The sequence below is a fragment of the Rhinoderma darwinii genome, chromosome 11 (genome assembly GCF_050947455.1).
Source record: "Rhinoderma darwinii isolate aRhiDar2 chromosome 11, aRhiDar2.hap1, whole genome shotgun sequence".
NCBI lineage: Eukaryota > Metazoa > Chordata > Amphibia > Anura > Rhinodermatidae > Rhinoderma > Rhinoderma darwinii.
In genome coordinates, this window is record NC_134697.1 from 59,382,719 (window position 1) to 59,399,723 (window position 17,005).

Genomic DNA, 17,005 nt, shown 5'->3' on the forward strand with positions numbered 1-17,005 from the left:
TGCTGCAGAACCTGAATGTGTAACAAGAGGATTTTACCCATTACATTTAAAAGGCGTGAAATCTGCAACAGAAATGGACATGCTGCAAATTTTAAAACCGCATGTCAGTCGTGGAAAAAGTCAGCAGTGTGTGAATGTGATTTTCAAAATCCCATTCACTTGCCCAGCACTAACTGCGGATTTCAGCTGCACAAAATGTATGATTACTTTCACTTGTATAAGTTTTCCAGTTTTAGGTTAGTAAAGCTTAATCCTTGTATAATACAATGATAAAAGACCCCTTCAGTACCAGGGTACTTTTTACACTTAATTGCAATTGAGCATTTTTTTAACAAAATCGATATACAGCTCAAAATCAATACAAGAGAACTTAATAAGAGTAGAAATTACAATAAAATTACAAGGTCACACAACATGTGCATTTTAACTGTGAAATGTTTTTCAAAATGACTGGGAAGATTCACATCTATTAAACCAGTATAGAATTACTGAGGTTGGGCACTGGTGCCAGGCCCTGCTTGTATCCAGTTTTCCATTTCTTACCAAAAGGTTGTTAAATGGGGTTTAGGGCTGTGTGCACTCAACTTAGCACCAGAAAACTGCCGCTGCTACTCCTACTGTGCAAAATTGGGAACGCACAATTCTAGAAAGGCATAATTTGTGGTAAAAATTGCAATTTTTGTGCAGTTTCTGCCGCTCATGAATAGTGGCTATTAGCCTGTTGACAGCGTAGCCCCTGATGGTAACACGGCGCCCCCCCCCCTTTTTTCCTCCTGTTTTCCTTCAGTTCCTTTTATGGTCATTAATTAAAGGTCATTTGGTTTAACCCTATTTTTATTTGGTACTTACCTGTATGAGGTCAAGTTCAGGTCAGTGGTGCCCCACCCACTTGGTCTTGGCAGGCACAGGTTCTGGAAAATTCCTATGTTGCGGGAAAATCTGGTATTTTCATTGGTTCCCTTTGGTAAAAAAGGCGGGAATTTTGAATATATGTTCCCAGGTTTTGGAGTGGTCTGCTGCCCGTCCGAGTTGGATGAAGAGGAACATCATTGCTCCGCCCCCTCCCTTTTATTGTCACGGTATCTTGTTAGTGGGGGGTTAGTCGCCCAGTTTATGGGTGGACAAGGTCATGAATTATTGGTTTTTAATATTAAAATATTTGGTATTTATTACAAGTTTAATATTTATTTATTCTATTTATTATGTAACCCCTTAATAAATACCACGGCCATTTTGTTCCATCTGCATTGTCTCTTGGTCTTTATTTATTAATTACGTTTTTAGTATGTGTGTTTGGAAGATTGGGTGGCGCTTGTGTTACCATGGCACCTCTTGATAAATTAGGTACATTTTACTTCAACTTTCTTTATATTATGATTGGCGTATGAAACGCCAGTCTTTAATATACTGCAGGACACAATGTGGGGATTTCATACTGGTCATAAAGCACCAACATATTCCACAGCGCTGTACAGAGATTGTCAGCACGGACATCAATTCCCCTCTCAAAATGTAGAAAACCTTTAAGTAGGTTTTGCAGTGTGGGAGGAAACCGGAGTATCTGGAAAACGCCCATGCAGGCCTGAGAACATACAAATTTGGTGAGATCCCATCCCAAGTAATCCGCGCAAATCACCGAGTCACCAGGCTACCCAACAGCCACAACCATGAAGAACAGCTCGGGACCCTTACCCATTCAAACAGGAAGCATTTACCTGGCATCTGCAAACCCAGACTCCTCTGTCAGACTGCCATGTGATGAAGCGCGATTTATTATTCCCTCTAAGGAACATCTTTCCACCTCTCCAGTCTAATGAAAGCCTGCTTTGCACACATTCAATTTCCATTTGGAATTATTCAGGGTGATCTCTTTTGTGCAGCCGCTGGACCATGGAAACCCAATCCTTGAAGAATGGTATTCCAATAATGAAGAGGAGATAAGCAGCTGGAAGTCCCTATAGACACGAGCTAGGCAGAAGACTTTTGTTGGCGGATCCTGTGGATTTCAACAGGATCGACTAAATCTAAAAAGTTACCTACAGAAAAAAAACGCATGGTATATTTCCTTTAACTTGCCATCTTTATTTTTAAAAATATCAGTGACTGGGCAGGTTGCTTTACACGTTATGCCATTATAACTTCAATACAGATTCCAAAAACTCTTTTCAAGCACTTAGAGAATCTACATTCTCACAAGGAAGAAAAGGAGCCAGACACACATTGAATGGTTTTATTGCATTTTGAAAGTTTGCCATTTAGAAACATAAATAAGTAACAGAACATTGAAGATTAACTCTTCAGGATTTTTTTTTAAAAGCAAATATTTCACCAATAATGCGGACTAAAGACTGGCAAATTAGAACAAAAATGTCAATTTGTATACTCCAGCCTTGTAGTGTTGGGGTGGTATTCTAATGTGCTTTTGTAAAACACTTACAGTATTTAAAATAAACAAAATCGTTATACACCGTTTTAAAGGGGTTTTCCGGGACTTCTAGGCCGGGTTCCCACGTAGTGTAAATGCTGCGGAATTGCCGCATGGAATGGTGTGTGGAAATTCCACAGCACTTACAGTAGCAGCAAAGTGGAGGAGATTCAGAAAATCTCATGCCCACGCTGCGGAGAAAAAAAACGCACCGTAAACGTTAATTGACCTGCGGTGTGGAATTTAATTCTGCAGCATGTCAATTTATGCCGTGTTTTTGTTGATTTTCTGTTGCGGATTTTCCCTATTGGATTCAAACTGAAAGCCAAGTGTTGCGACTTTTACGGCATCGCAACTATGGAGAAGAAAAAAATCACTTACCCAGAACGCCCTCCTTCCTTGGATGACGTTACATCCCATGTGACCACCGCTGTAGCCAGTCACAGGCTGCAGCGGTCACATGGGCTGCATCATCATTCAGGGAGGCCGGACCGGACTACGCAGGAGTGACACGTCGCCATAACAAACTGCCTACGTAAGTATGAGCGGTTTTTACCACTGCTTTCCGCAACAGAAATTCAGTCCGACAGAATGTACTGTGGGTTCCAGGTCGGATAAGCTGCATGGTTTTTATGCAGCGTATCGTCCCATGGAAACCCTGCCTATATTCACACGAATAGGTCAGTTTTACGTGCGTAAAAAACGCAGCGTTTTTCTTGTGTTTCAGTTGTGTGGCATCAGTTTTGGAGGTACATTTTTTTGTTATTGTTTTCCCTGCATTTCTTTAGCAACTAGTGCGTGAATCACTGACAGAACACGGAAGACGTCCGTGTGCGGTCCGTGATATTCAAGCATTGACTTAAATGGGTGCGTGATCTGCAAAAAACGCACCAAAATAGGACATGCAGTGAGTTTCATGCAACAGACACTCACTGCGTGAAAACTCATGTCTGTCACGTTGGGTTCGTAGACCCACTGGGCCGTTCCGCCTTGGCGGTATGGCAGCTGGCCAACAGGGCGCAGGTTACTGTCTATAGTTCGTATACGGTACCTGTGGCAGCTCGGACAGTAGCAAGGCAGGCTCGGCTGGGACTAGGCAGCAGGTAGATGTCAGGCGTGGAGAAGCAGGACAGGCATGGTATAGAGCACAGCACGGCACTTGACCAGGATAGCACGGAATACAGAATACAGGAGCAGGGAACACTGGGAACCACTACGAGACCATTTGAATAGACAAACTTGGGGTACGACAACAAGGCTCAGGCGTGGGAGGAAGGCGCTGAGCCCTTTTTATAGTCCAGGGTGCTATGGGCCAATTAAATATGAAAGTCCGGTGCACGCGCTGCCGCTTTAAAAAGAGCGGGCACGAGCATGCGCGCGCACCCTATGGGACCCGGCCGAGGTGGCATCTCCTGAGGAGGAGACTGGGGCCAGCGCTCGCAGATCCATGGCTGCAGAGCGTCAGGAGGTGAGTAAGCCTGACGGCCATGGGCATGACAATGTCTTAATAGCCCCATTGAGTTGCATAGGTCCATGTCCGGTCTGTTTTCACTCACAGCACAGGGATGTATACAACGTTCGTGTGAATCAGGCCATATATTGATGGTCTATCCTTAGTAAAAGTAATTATTTAAAATGGAGGGGGGGGGGGCGACAAGGTACCCCTGCCGATCAGCTAAAGAAAAAGGTCAGAAAGTGAAATCTACACCATAGTGCTATAATTTTCTGGTTTCTGGTGTAAATTATGGCCAATGTGGTAATTCATGGCCTGCCGTTCCTCTAAGTTCCACCTTCTTTTTAGAAAAAAGTGCAGTGAACGGCGGAAATGGCAAAAAAAGAAAACTGGCGTAGAAAAGTTGATTCACTCCCCCCAGAGTAGTCAAGCATGACTAGACACCAACAGATGTCATCAGTGGAAGACTACACGGAATAAACCTCTCTCTATGTTCATGATCATTTAGAACACAAGAAGTCATTCTAGATCTACTCCACATTTGTGACCTACGTAAGATGTATACCTGTGTACTCTGCAACATTTCTAGAAGACTGTCAGACCACTAACTCAATGCAGATTTGATCAGTACTTTACATCCAGATTTTTAAGCTAAAATCCATGACTTATCCAGGAACCTGTTAATTAAAAAGAAAATGTCAATATTGACACAATAAGTAACTTTTTTTTTTTTGAGGAGCAGTGTACTTTCAGTGCATAGCAATTAGAATTTCTTAGAATATTCAAATGTCATTGTTTTATGAATATATGTTTACCCTGCAGTGGTCATGAGAGGGGAATTCGAAATTGAACGCCTAATAAAACCTACACAATTGGATAAGTCAGCTATACCTGAAAATTCAGGTTGGACTGGAGTTAGAGCATCTTTCACATTTTAAGCCTGTACAAAATTAACATAGGGAAGCAGGAAGAGTTTTTATAATCCAGGCGTGTATATTCTTTTTATAGCGAATATTGGTACAGAGCTAAATTAGATATTCAGCTACTAAGAGAACTGTCAGGTTTAATACAATTCTGATGAGTCACTAAGAGCAATACGATTTAAGTCATGGAGGTGAAACAAACACACACACACACACACACACACACACACACAACTATAAAATAAAAAAAAGAGTGGTCTCAGCAGTAGAAGTCCGTTACACTAGAAGGGATCTGTATTTTAGCATTTCATAAACAAATTTCACTTTAAGGTATACAAAGAATTTACTTTAAGACATCGCGCCAACAGGTAAAAAGTACCTCCACCTGGTGCCCATGGCTGGTGTTCCTAACATAAGTGACAAGAACATACAATAAATGCATACAGAAGCAATTAGACGTAAGCACATTGTATGGTTAGAAAATTATCCCCCACTCTAAAAAATAAAAAAAATAAAATAAAATAAAAAAACAACAAAGAAGAAGAATCACAAAACACGAGAGAGAGTCAGCTCTAGAGCGGCAGTTTCCTCCTAGCTTATATTGTTTTGTTCCAATGAGCAAGGGGTGCCATTATTAGGTTTTAGAACGTGTTCATCCGGTCCTCATTATGAATCATCTCTCAGGACTCACAATGTAATTACTAAACTAGATATAAACCTAATGACTGTGGTGATAAAGTGGTTATATAACTAGCGGTGACCTTCCTACACCAGAACTACATTTTTTATAATTTGAAATAAATACAAGCAAGGCCATCGATAAACATAGGCAAGTAAATGGAGTAGACCATGGGTCCCAAAGGGTCCAAATGGTATAAGGAAGGTAAAAAATAAATCTTATTTGTGTAAATTATTCTGCCACTTTGTTCTCACTTGGAAAAATGGAGATGCAACAGAGACTGAAAGCCAGGACCAAACGGTTAGCAAATATTGAACTTTAGATACATTTATGAATGCGTCTCAGTAGTGTTGGTGCGATCACTATGGCTTCACAAATAGCGGTATAGTAGGAAGGACTCCGGTCAAAGCTTTACACTATTCAAAAGACATTTCCAGCTTCGCCACCAGTTGGCCTGTAATTGTTCAAACGTATCGGAAATATTAAAAAAAAGCTACATTAATATCCAAGGCCTTTTGCAAACAAAATAAAAAAAATATATAAAAAGCCCTATGGTTTGCTCAGTACAGCTCCTATGCAGACCTATGTGTTGCCATGGTAACAGCCTACAAACACACCCTGAGTAGTCGGACCCTAACCTTATATTCCCTTCCATCTGTCCCCTCCTTTTTGCGAACATAAAGTTGCAAAAGGTGGACATAGAGGGGAATTTATTAAGACTAGTGTTTCATATGCCAGTCTTAATAGAAAGAAAGACTGAAGTAAAAAAAAATATGTGATGCATCTTTCAACCATGCGCACAAACGGTGGGGCACGAACCGCAGCCATGCGTCATCCACCACCCCCCTTCGCCCATAAAATAAATTTAAAAAAAACAAAAACATATACTCATCTCAGCACTCCTCTTCTCATCACTCCAGCGCCGCTCATTCAAGGTCCTGACGCCAGGCATCATCGGGACCTTCGATGTGAAGCAGCACTTCAACGTCATAAGTGCTGCTTGCATACAACATCCTGACGCTGCCCAGCAGTTTAGGCTTGGTTTTCAGACTAGACACTACGTTCACTCCTTTAACATCAGGTGTATATAGAAATGTTCCTTAACCCCCTTAGTTACCGTGAATACATTTTTTTCTGTGGTCACTAAGGAGTTTTAGTCCAAGCCCTGCACAGGTGTCCCATGCTGTGTGGACCGGGTGCTCAGCTGTGTAATGATAGCCAAGAACCTGCTTTAATGGCTGGGATCAATCCTTGCTGTTTAACCCCTTAGGATGCCACATTTAATAGCTCCCACTGTGCACACATCTGCATCCACGCAACGTGATCGCGGGGTGCAATGGAAGTTGGAGGCCTAGCAATGGACTCCAGGCCTGCCATGTACGGAAGCCTGTTAGGCCTTGGCAGAGGCGAATAGGCTTCCTGGCAGTTTGGAATAACACATTGCAATACAAAAATATTTCAATTCATTCTAGAAGCGATCAAAGGATCGCCTATTCAAATCCTTTACTGGGACTTAAAGGGGTTTACCCATGAGCGACATTTATGACATATCCACAGGATATATGTCATAAATGTCAGATAGATGCAGGTCCCACCTCTGGGATCCACACCTCTCTCTAGAACGGGTCCCCCTAAACAGTCCTAGCTTTTTGTGCCCACACTGCCTCCCAGCCACTTCCTGATTAGATTGTCGGGAGATATGGAAATCGCGGAACTCGCCTAGCTATGCTGTTTCCATAACTCCCATAGAACTGAATAGTAGTTACGGAAACAGCTTAGCTCAGCTAGTTACACGGTTTCCGTAACTCCTGACCATGTAATCAGGAAGTGGCCGGGAGACAGAATGAGCAGAAAAGGCTAGGACGGGGTTTAGGGGGCCCTGTTCTAGAGATAGGTGCGGGTCCCAGAGGTGGGACCCGCATCTACCTGACATTTATGACATATCCGGAGAAGGAAAAAAAAATGGCTTCGTACAAAAAGACTGGTTATTTAAGGGTTAATAATTAATTTTTTGCATTTTCCAGAACAGAGTGTAGGCACCCTAGTGGGAAAAGAAGAAAACAAAAAACCCAAGCGGTGTCACACTAAAGAACTTGAAAAGATTAAACAAACCGAGCGTGCTTTGACTTCGACCATTACATCATCATAATATTCTAAAACAATTACTGGAAAAACTTATTTCACTAAGCAAGAACATCCTCTTTAAGAGACTTCTACTTTGGGTGTGACTCATGCACACAAGCATATTATAGCTCTGTACAACCTTCCAGGCATAATACAGATGTACCTCTGTATGCCTCAATACAGAAAAGGAAAAATTGTGACATGCTCTATTAAACATGCAGGTGCGGCTCGAGCATAGCAATGGCCATGTTATTTCTAGAGATGGCAGGAGACAACCAGCGGCACCTCTGTCTCTCTAAAGCTCTGCGTAGCCCAAGGGATCGAATGGGTTGAAATCCAGGGTGACAGTGGAGCCGTTACCATAGTCAGGGCCGGCCTTGGGGGGGGGACGGGGGACTGGGCAATTGCCGAAGCCCCCATCCTCTTAAGACCCCCTGCCAGCGGCTGCTACGGGGCCCACACCGCCTGGCCCATAACATTTATGGGCTGGATGGCACAGGCCCCCTCATACCCGGTGGCGTCGCTAGCACCGAAGGGGGCCCCAGTGCTAGCGACAGTCACATTCAATTGTATCTGCGTCCTCAGAACACAGATACAAATTAATATTATGGGCGTTAGGACATTAGGTCTGTAGCCTATAAGGCGCTGGGAAAACTCCCTGCGCAGACCGGTGCGATAACATAACTGCATCACGCTGGTCTGCACATGCATCCTGCCGGAGGATACAGCACTATATACACACACAAGGCGGGCACTGTGTAGCACTATATACACAAGGCGGGCACTGTGTAGCACTATATACACAAGGCAAGGGGGGTGCCGTGTTGCACTATATACAAAAGGGGGGCGATGTGTAGCACTGTATACACAAGGGGGGTACTGTGTTGCACTATATACACACACAAGGCGGGCGATGTGTAGCACTATATACACAAGGCGGGCGATGTGTAGCACTATATACACAAGGGGGGGGCGCTGTGTAGCACTATATACACAAGGGGGGCGCTGTGTAGCACTATATACACAAGGGGGGGCGCTGTGTAGCACTATATACACAAGGGGGGGCGCTGTGTAGCACTATATACACAAGGGGGGGGCGCTGTGTAACACTATATGCACAAGGGGGGGGCGATGTGTAGCACTATATACACAAGGGGGGGGCGATGTGTAGCACTATATACACAAGGGGGGGCGATGTGTAGCACTATATACAAGGGGGGCTGCGCTTTGGTTTCCACCAGAAAAACAGAAACCTTACGGAACGGAGACAAACGGAAACCATTTGCAATGGAAACATTACTATTGAAATCAATAGTCATGCAAACGGAAGCTATGGTTTCCGTTTGCTTTATGTTCATGGGTTCCCCTGACGGAAAGGTCTGACAGAACCCATCAACGGAACCCCGACGCAGATGTGAACAGGCCCTAATTCAGCATTTGGGGCCTCACTTTTAACCTTGCCCAGGTCCACACTTTGTCTAAAACTGGCCCTGACCATATAGTTATGAGATGGTTTTAGCGGGAGCAACCGACAGTAAGGAGAAAGTTTACGTCCATGACCCACACCACAAAGCAATTTCCATAAAGTAGAATTTTGACCCCAGACTCTATAGTAGTGCATGACCTCTGCATTTACTCTCCCCATTCTTTGCGGCTTCTCCTGTAGAATAAACACCATATCATAGGTTACCCTACAACAAACATGGCACTACGGGTGGGATATTTTATCCGGGTGCCGGGTTTGTCAACAACCCTCACTTGTTTGTCCATGGTGGTTCGATTCAGTATTGGGGTAGCGAAGTATTTGCACTGGGTGAAGGAAAGCCACGACTCGGACAGGACTCTGCTATTTTTGATCTGAGATGTGGATATCACTGTTTATTTCTGGTCATCCTGTCTAGTTAACTTCCGTAGGGCATAAATACTCTGCAAATCTGCTCTGCACTGAAGTTATACGTGAGAGTTGGACTGGCCACTCACATGCAATTTCTTCCTATTGGAGGAGGAAAGCAGCGCTGGAACGTCATGGAGTAAGCCGGCACTTTGGCTGGTAAATTTATGTGAATGTGAATTGACAAATGACCCCTCCAAAACCTGAACTTTTCCCTGTAGCAAAGTATACCAAAATGCATGTGCCAAATAATGCCCTACTGAATTATATTGAGGACCGTTACAGACTTGGAAGACTTTTGCACACAAATCGGCAGTTTAAATCTTTCCCAAAGACACAAAAGATTGAATTGAACAGGGAAACTGAACTGCTAATCTGCTAACATCAAGTCTGAACCTGGAAATATATTTCATGGATGTGAAGCCAGCAAGAAAATGAATGACTGCGGTTGGAAATTGTGGCAAACTGTGTAAACTGCTCATGTTGGAGGCTCAGCAGACAAAATGGAAGACTTCATAGAAGGGACAGATTATAGGTCTACAGACTCTTACAGTAAAGCAGTATTCCCCTTTTCTCTTCTAAAATATGCTTTAGACTCTAGGTTTAGAATTTTATGAGAAATTAAAGGATTTTTGTAGTGTCAGGTAAAGTGACATTAACAGCAAACCATCTGGATCTTATACAGCAACCCTCATTTACGGCATTATTTATCCAAGTTTACACATTGTATGGCGTAACAGTCAGCATGTGCTAGAATCAAAATATTCCTCCATTTAAATTTTATTCTTTGTATAATTAAAAGTTACAAATTTTCCTATTAAATTTTGGTTTTCGAAATCTCAAGCTTAGTCATACAATAGTTGTTCATAATTGTTTACTTATAATGGATAAAATCCTGTCCTGTTTATTGCGGTGGACACAGGTGCACAGCTCGTTATACCGAATTCAGACGAATGTGGTATATGTCCGTGTGACAGCCATCCCACAGACGCATGTATTTCAATAGGGCAGTTCACACAGCCGTTTCAACCGACCGTGTGACGGGTCCGTTAAAATTAGAACATTACCTATTTTCTTCCGTTTTCACAGATCTCTCCATAGACTCAAGACTTACGGGGATCAGTGAAAATGGGACCCGCACGGGGGTAACTCGGATGTGAAAACCGGCCATTTTTCACGCCAGAGTTTCCAAGTTTGTCGGACTAGGGCCTTACAGTCAGTTAGTCAGAGCGGTGTCCTGTAAATAGTCCTGCACCGGTTTCCATCACACAACCAGAGCAGATTTTTATCCACTGGATGTAAACAATGAAGATTACTATTAAATGACAGCAAGCACAGATTTTGAAAACAGTGAGGAATTTATACAGAAAGTATATTGTAAACTTGTATAACTTTAAATTTTGTGCAGAGAACATTTGCTGAAACATGAAAACCCTGTTTAAATAAAAAAAAACAAAAGGAGATGTCCAGGTTTAGAAAAACACGGCTGCCTACTTCCAAAAACAGAAGCGCTCCTGACCACAGCTTGTGTCTGGTATTGCAGCTCGGCCACATTCGCTTCAATGGAGATGAGCTGCAATACCAGACACAACCCATTTACATGTGTGGTGCTGTTTTTCTAATCCTGGACAAACCACTTTAACCAAAAATCTTAAACCAAACCTTTCATTATACATTTCTATTGAGATTTTTTTGATGGGGCCAAAGTTTACTTTCATTCCAGACACTCTTCCAACATTGTGTCATGTAAGCTTTGCCTTGGAATAAAATGATGACAGCCAACATCAGCAAAGTTGTTTTATGTTGCTGGATTATCGCTTCATAAAAATAGTACAAGATAACAATGTTGCTGTGGGCGAGGTCATATAAGGGAAGAGGTATCCTACGGAGAGACACGCAGAAACCAAACTCATTCATAGAGAAGGAAAGTTGTAGCAAAATAAAAAAAACAATGAGTTTTCAGAACAATACCCTAGGTTTGACAGTTAAACTCGTGGCGTTAACAGTAGCGGTTATCTCCACATTGACCGCCATTCCAGGGCTCCGTATAAAAAGGTTCAGCAGTATACTTTAGAAAAAGAAAACTTCCTAGTCCATATAAAGGATGCACAAAGTCTGAAAATCCCCAGTCATCGCTTTAATGAAAATACCAAAAAATAAAAAAAAAACAGCATCCACGCAGGTGAACAAAAAAAGAAATTCGGACATGTTTGTTGCCATTTCTAACATGTTGTATTGCTACGGTCAACTCACAGGGGTCTTTGTCAACAATATTATTATTAACATAATATTAACATTGTATTACATTTGCAAATATTTATAATGTGTAAGGAGAATTACTTTCTAAAAAGGGATCTATCCCATATAGTGCGGTCCTGGTGATGCTGGAATGACACCTTCACAGGTGCTACTATTGCACCAAGACTATTTTTTATGGTTATATTTTTTACATGGTATCTTTTTATTATGACTATCAATTACGCTATATAAGTACTCTTCTTATTCAGACCCTAGAGGAATCCATGGACATTTTGTAATTAAACCCCCCGATTAGCAGGTGGTCCTTTTTCTAGTATTATATGCCAATATTGCCCTCTTTTGACATGGGCTAAAGTACGTATTATTTACACAGTGCTCTGATTTAATGGGTAAAGATGGAGCATATATTTTTAGACACCGATCGAATTTAGTGGTCAGTGCATCTGGATGCTACATCATATGCCACATCCAGTGTCCATGACAATCTAAGTAACGCCATGTCTAGCATCTATGGTAATTTGTAAACGGCCTGAGTGGTAAATGTCATGTCAAGTTGCTCACATACTCTTTGGACAGACAGAGATGGAAGCAATATGTATCTGCACAGCGCCTATGCTCATTATAGTGTATCCCTAGAGCTGGCACACGTGCTGTATCAGGCTAGAGACACAGGCACATATTTGAGACTAGTCGTCACACTATTCTAACTCTAGAATTCAAAGTATGGGTAGATCACTACGTATGAGTAATAAGGATAACTCATTGTTAAATAGGCTGAAAAAAAAATAAAAAAAAATACATACACCGGTCCATCAAGTTCAACCTCTCTCAATAAATTACACGTCATTCATTCTTGATTAATTATAACCCTCAATGCCATTTGCCAGTAAATAATCATTGAGTATGGCATTCCATAGTTTGACTACTGTAACTGTAAAGAGCCCTTTCCTATATGGATGTCTGAAACGTCTTTCTTCCACGCGCAATGGATGTCCCCTGGGCCTTTGTAGAGTCCGTAGGATGAACTTCACCATGATGTGAGTGTCATAAACACTAATAATTACATGTTATAATTATTTATACAAGATACACACCACAGGAGAATTCAATATTTCCAAATTGTAATACAATGTATGCTCGACAAAGACCCCCGAGTGCTACGTTTTAATGCAATGTAACATGCGTTTGAAACGACAATAAACATGCAAAACTTTTTTTAATTTTATGTTCATAGACGGTACTCTGTAATGGTGGTAGAAGTGGAAATAAACAGATTTTTCTATTTCAGCTCTGTCGCATATGAATAGCGAAGTTTGCCTTCACTGGCGTAGTGATGCACAACTTTTTGGAGAGGTGCACCAAAAAAGTATGCAAATGAGTCGTGGAAACAGAATGTGATAAAAGTTCATGCGTTTATTCCAACATCTATACAGCAACGCGTTACGAGATCGGACCGTTCTCTTTGTCAGGCTTACTAAACACATATGGTGCGGAAATCTCAGCAAAGGTTTATATAACTTAAAAGACCGCCAAACGGAACGGTCAAAAGGGTTAAGGAGGCTCTGTCACCAGATTTTGCAACCCCTATCTGCTATTGCAGCACATAGGCGCTGCAATGTAGATTACAGTAACGTTTTTATTTTTAAAAAACAAGCATTTTTGGCCAAGTTATGACCATTTTTGTATTTATGCAAATGAGGCTTGCAAAAGTACAACTGGGCGTGTTTACAGTAAAAGTCCAACTGGGCGTGTATTGTGTGTGTTACATCTGGGCGTGTTTACTTCTTTTACTAGCTGGGCGTTCTGACGAGAAGTATCATCCACTTGTCTTCACAACGCCCAGCTTCTGGCAGATCAGACACACAGCGTGTTCTCGAGAGATCACGCTGTGTCGTCACTCACTTCCTGTCCCAGGTCCTGCATCGTGTCGGACGAGCGAGTACACATTGGCACCAGAGGCTACAGTTGATTCCGCAGCAGCATCAGCGTTTGCAGGTAAGTAGCTACATCGACTTACCTGCAAACGCCGATGCTGCTGCAGAATCAACTGTAGCCTCTGGTGCCGATGTGGCCGACACGATGCAGGACCTGGGGCAGGAAGTGAGTAACGACACAGCGTGATCTCTCGAGAACATGCTGTGTGTCTGCACTGCCAGAAGCTGGGCGTTGTGAAGACAAGTGGATGATACTTCTCGTCAGAACGCCCAGCTAGTAAAAGAAGTAAAAACGCCCCGATGTACGCACATAATACACGCCCAGATGTAACACACATAATACACGCCCAGTTGGACTTTAGAAAGCCTCATTTGCATAAATACAAAAATGGTCATAACTTGGCCAAAAATGCTCGTTTTTAAAAAATAAAAACGTTACTGTAATCTACATTGCAGCGCCGATCTGCTGCAATAGGAGATAGGGGTTGCAAAATCTGGTGACAGAGCCTCTTTAAGGAGGTTAAGAACACATTATTTAATTTAAGTTCATAAAAAGTTGCTGGCCAATAAACAGCATTATTCATGATAAAACAAGTAGAGTGATATGGGCTTGAGTTGCATAGTATGGTAAAGGATAGGATGGGGCAGGAATCCGTCTTATGCATTTATACATGGTAAGAAATATTAAAATAGTTCCCTACCATTGGAGAGTTTTGTTTAGTAAGATAGAATAGGCAACAAATGGACAAAGACAAGAAATAAAAACCCCTTGATCAGTGAAGTGACAGTATCCATATAAAAGTATACAGTTAGGTGCAGAATTATTTTGACAGTGACACAAGTTTTGGCATTTTACCAAAACATATTGAATATACAGTTATATAATCAATATGGGCTTAAAGTGCAGATTCTCAGCTTTAATTTGAGGGTATTCACATCCTAATTTCAGGAGGAGTTTCGGAATTACAGCTCTTTAATATATAGCTGCCTCTTTTTCAAGGGACCAGAGGTGATTGGACAATTATCACAAAAGCTATTTAATGGGCTGCATGGGCTATTCCCTCGTTAATCCATTGCACTGGTGATCTCGTGAAATCCAATAGGCCTGGACATCCATGGAAGACAACAACGGTGGATGATCACAGAATCCTTTCCCTGGTGAAGAAAAATCCCTTCACAACATCTACCCAAGTGAAGAACACTCTCCTGGAAGTAGGTGTATCAGTATCTAAGTCTACCATAAAGAGAAGCCTTCATGAGAGCAAATACAGAGGGTTCACCACAAGGTGAAAACCATAAATCAGCCTCAAAAATAGAAAGGCCAGATTAGACTTTGCCAAACAACATGTAAAGAAGCCGCCCAGTTATGGAACAGCATGAAACTAAGATCAACCTGTACCAGAATGATGGGAGGAAGAAAGTATGGAGAAGGGTTGGAATGGCTCATGATCCAAAGCCACCACATCCTCTGTAAAACATGGTGGAGGCAGTGTGATGGCATGGGCATGTATGGCTGCCAAAGGCACTGGTTCACTAGTGTTTATTGATGATGTGACTGAAGACAGAAGTAGCCGGATGAATTCTGAAGTGTTCAGGGATTTACTTTCTGCTCAGATTCAACCAAATGCAGCAAGGTGATTGGACGTCGCTTCACAGGACAGATGGACAATTACTCAAAACATATTGCGAAAGCAACCCAGGAGGTTTTTTTAAGGCAAATAAGTGGAATATTCTGCAATGGCCAAGTCCATCACCAGATCGAGCTGCAGAAAGACCCACAAACAAGCAACAACTGAAGACGCTGCAGTAAAGACCGGGCAAAGCATTACAAAGGAAGAAACCCAGCGTTTGGTGATGTCCATGGGTTCCAGACTTCAGGCAGTCATTGCCTGCAAAGGATTCTCTACAAATTATTTAAAAAAATATATATATTATTTATGGTAATGTTAATTTGTCCAATTATATTTTAGCCCCTGAAATGAGGAGGCTGTGTAGAAAAATGGTGGCAATTCCTAAACGTTTCACAGGATAGTTTTGTTCAACCCCTTGAATTAAACCTGAAAGTCTACACTTCAATTGCATCTCAGTTGTTTCATTTCAAATCCAATGTGGTGGCAGCAGAGTCCAAATCATGAAGAAGATTGTGTCACTGTCCAAATAATTCTGGACCTAACTGTATAACCAATGGTTATGAAGACAATAGAAGCAAATTATAACTGTGATTCAGTGGAGAGTTCTTACCAGTTTGACACAGGGCAAATGTGGCTGTTCGACAATGCCATGGCATACCTGTAACACAAGATAGACAGATAACATTAGCTTATGTGTGTGCCAATGGTTAGGTTTATTTTAATGCCTATAACTGTTTGCACAAGTAACTCCTTGTTTTAATCTAACATGTTATGAAGGCATTCCGATACATAAACTAGCAAGATATTCCACTATAGGTTAGAAAATTCCTAGAATCCTAGACAAAGTGCAGATCAACAAGTTTGCAAACTAAATTAACTGAAAACTCAGCTTTCTAGGAACCAGTGACAAACGTGGTCTTGTGCGTTACTAGTAAGCACTTTGGTTCCACTCAATTTAGTAATGCCCAATGAAATTAGTCCCAAAGTGTGTGCGTTAGAAATGGGGAAATTAGATTATGAACCACATGAGGACATAGTCCTAAGAAAGTATTTTTTGCTTGCACTTTGGCTTATAACATGGCAGATCTTTGCAAAATATAAACAATAATCCAAAATAACGTGGTCAGACCTGTAACACCATAGCCATATAAAGACCGACTTCAGCTTCATTGGATTATATTAAGAAAACCAAGTTCTTTCAGTTACATAGGCCTCAAAATCTCCTCCATTCCACACCGTAGCAATGAAAGTCCCTCCACCACCCGCCTGTCAAAGTGGCTTGTACCACTAGAGATTTGTTCTTTTGGTGACCGTCACTAAGGCTGGGCATTCGGCGACCCTGTTGAGCCTTCCACTTGCAGGCACTACATTTTCCCAATATAGCCGTCCCAAATGGAAACTGGTGGACAAATTAATACCCTCTTGTACGGGCCCAAACACCTAATCAACCCAAGATGTCAACATTATCTGGACCATCTGATCCCCCATCTGGACAGAACCCCTAAACATGGCCATAACATTTTTTATCCCTATGGCAGTTTTAACACTCTCTGCCGCAAGCCTAAATTTGTTCCTATAGGTGTTAAATATACAGATTAAAACAGTAAATAGAAGTTCACATATTTGTTGTTCTGTTATTTATGCTGGTGACTGCTCACCGTCACCGACCTTTCATGTAACCCCAAT

The 17,005-nt window shown here is 41.9% G+C and overlaps 1 protein-coding gene across 2 annotated transcripts in view; it reads right to left on the reverse strand.

Annotated features, from left to right (window-relative positions):
* Nucleotides 1–17,005, reverse strand: part of LOC142663195 (transmembrane protein 150A-like) — a 112,915-nt gene that overhangs the window by 62,937 nt on the left and 32,973 nt on the right. For both annotated transcript variants that reach the window (XM_075841611.1, XM_075841612.1), the window contains exon 2: nucleotides 15,930–15,977. In XM_075841611.1, coding sequence (XP_075697726.1) covers nucleotides 15,930–15,977 — 48 coding nt within the window. The remainder of the gene's footprint in view (nucleotides 1–15,929; nucleotides 15,978–17,005) is intronic.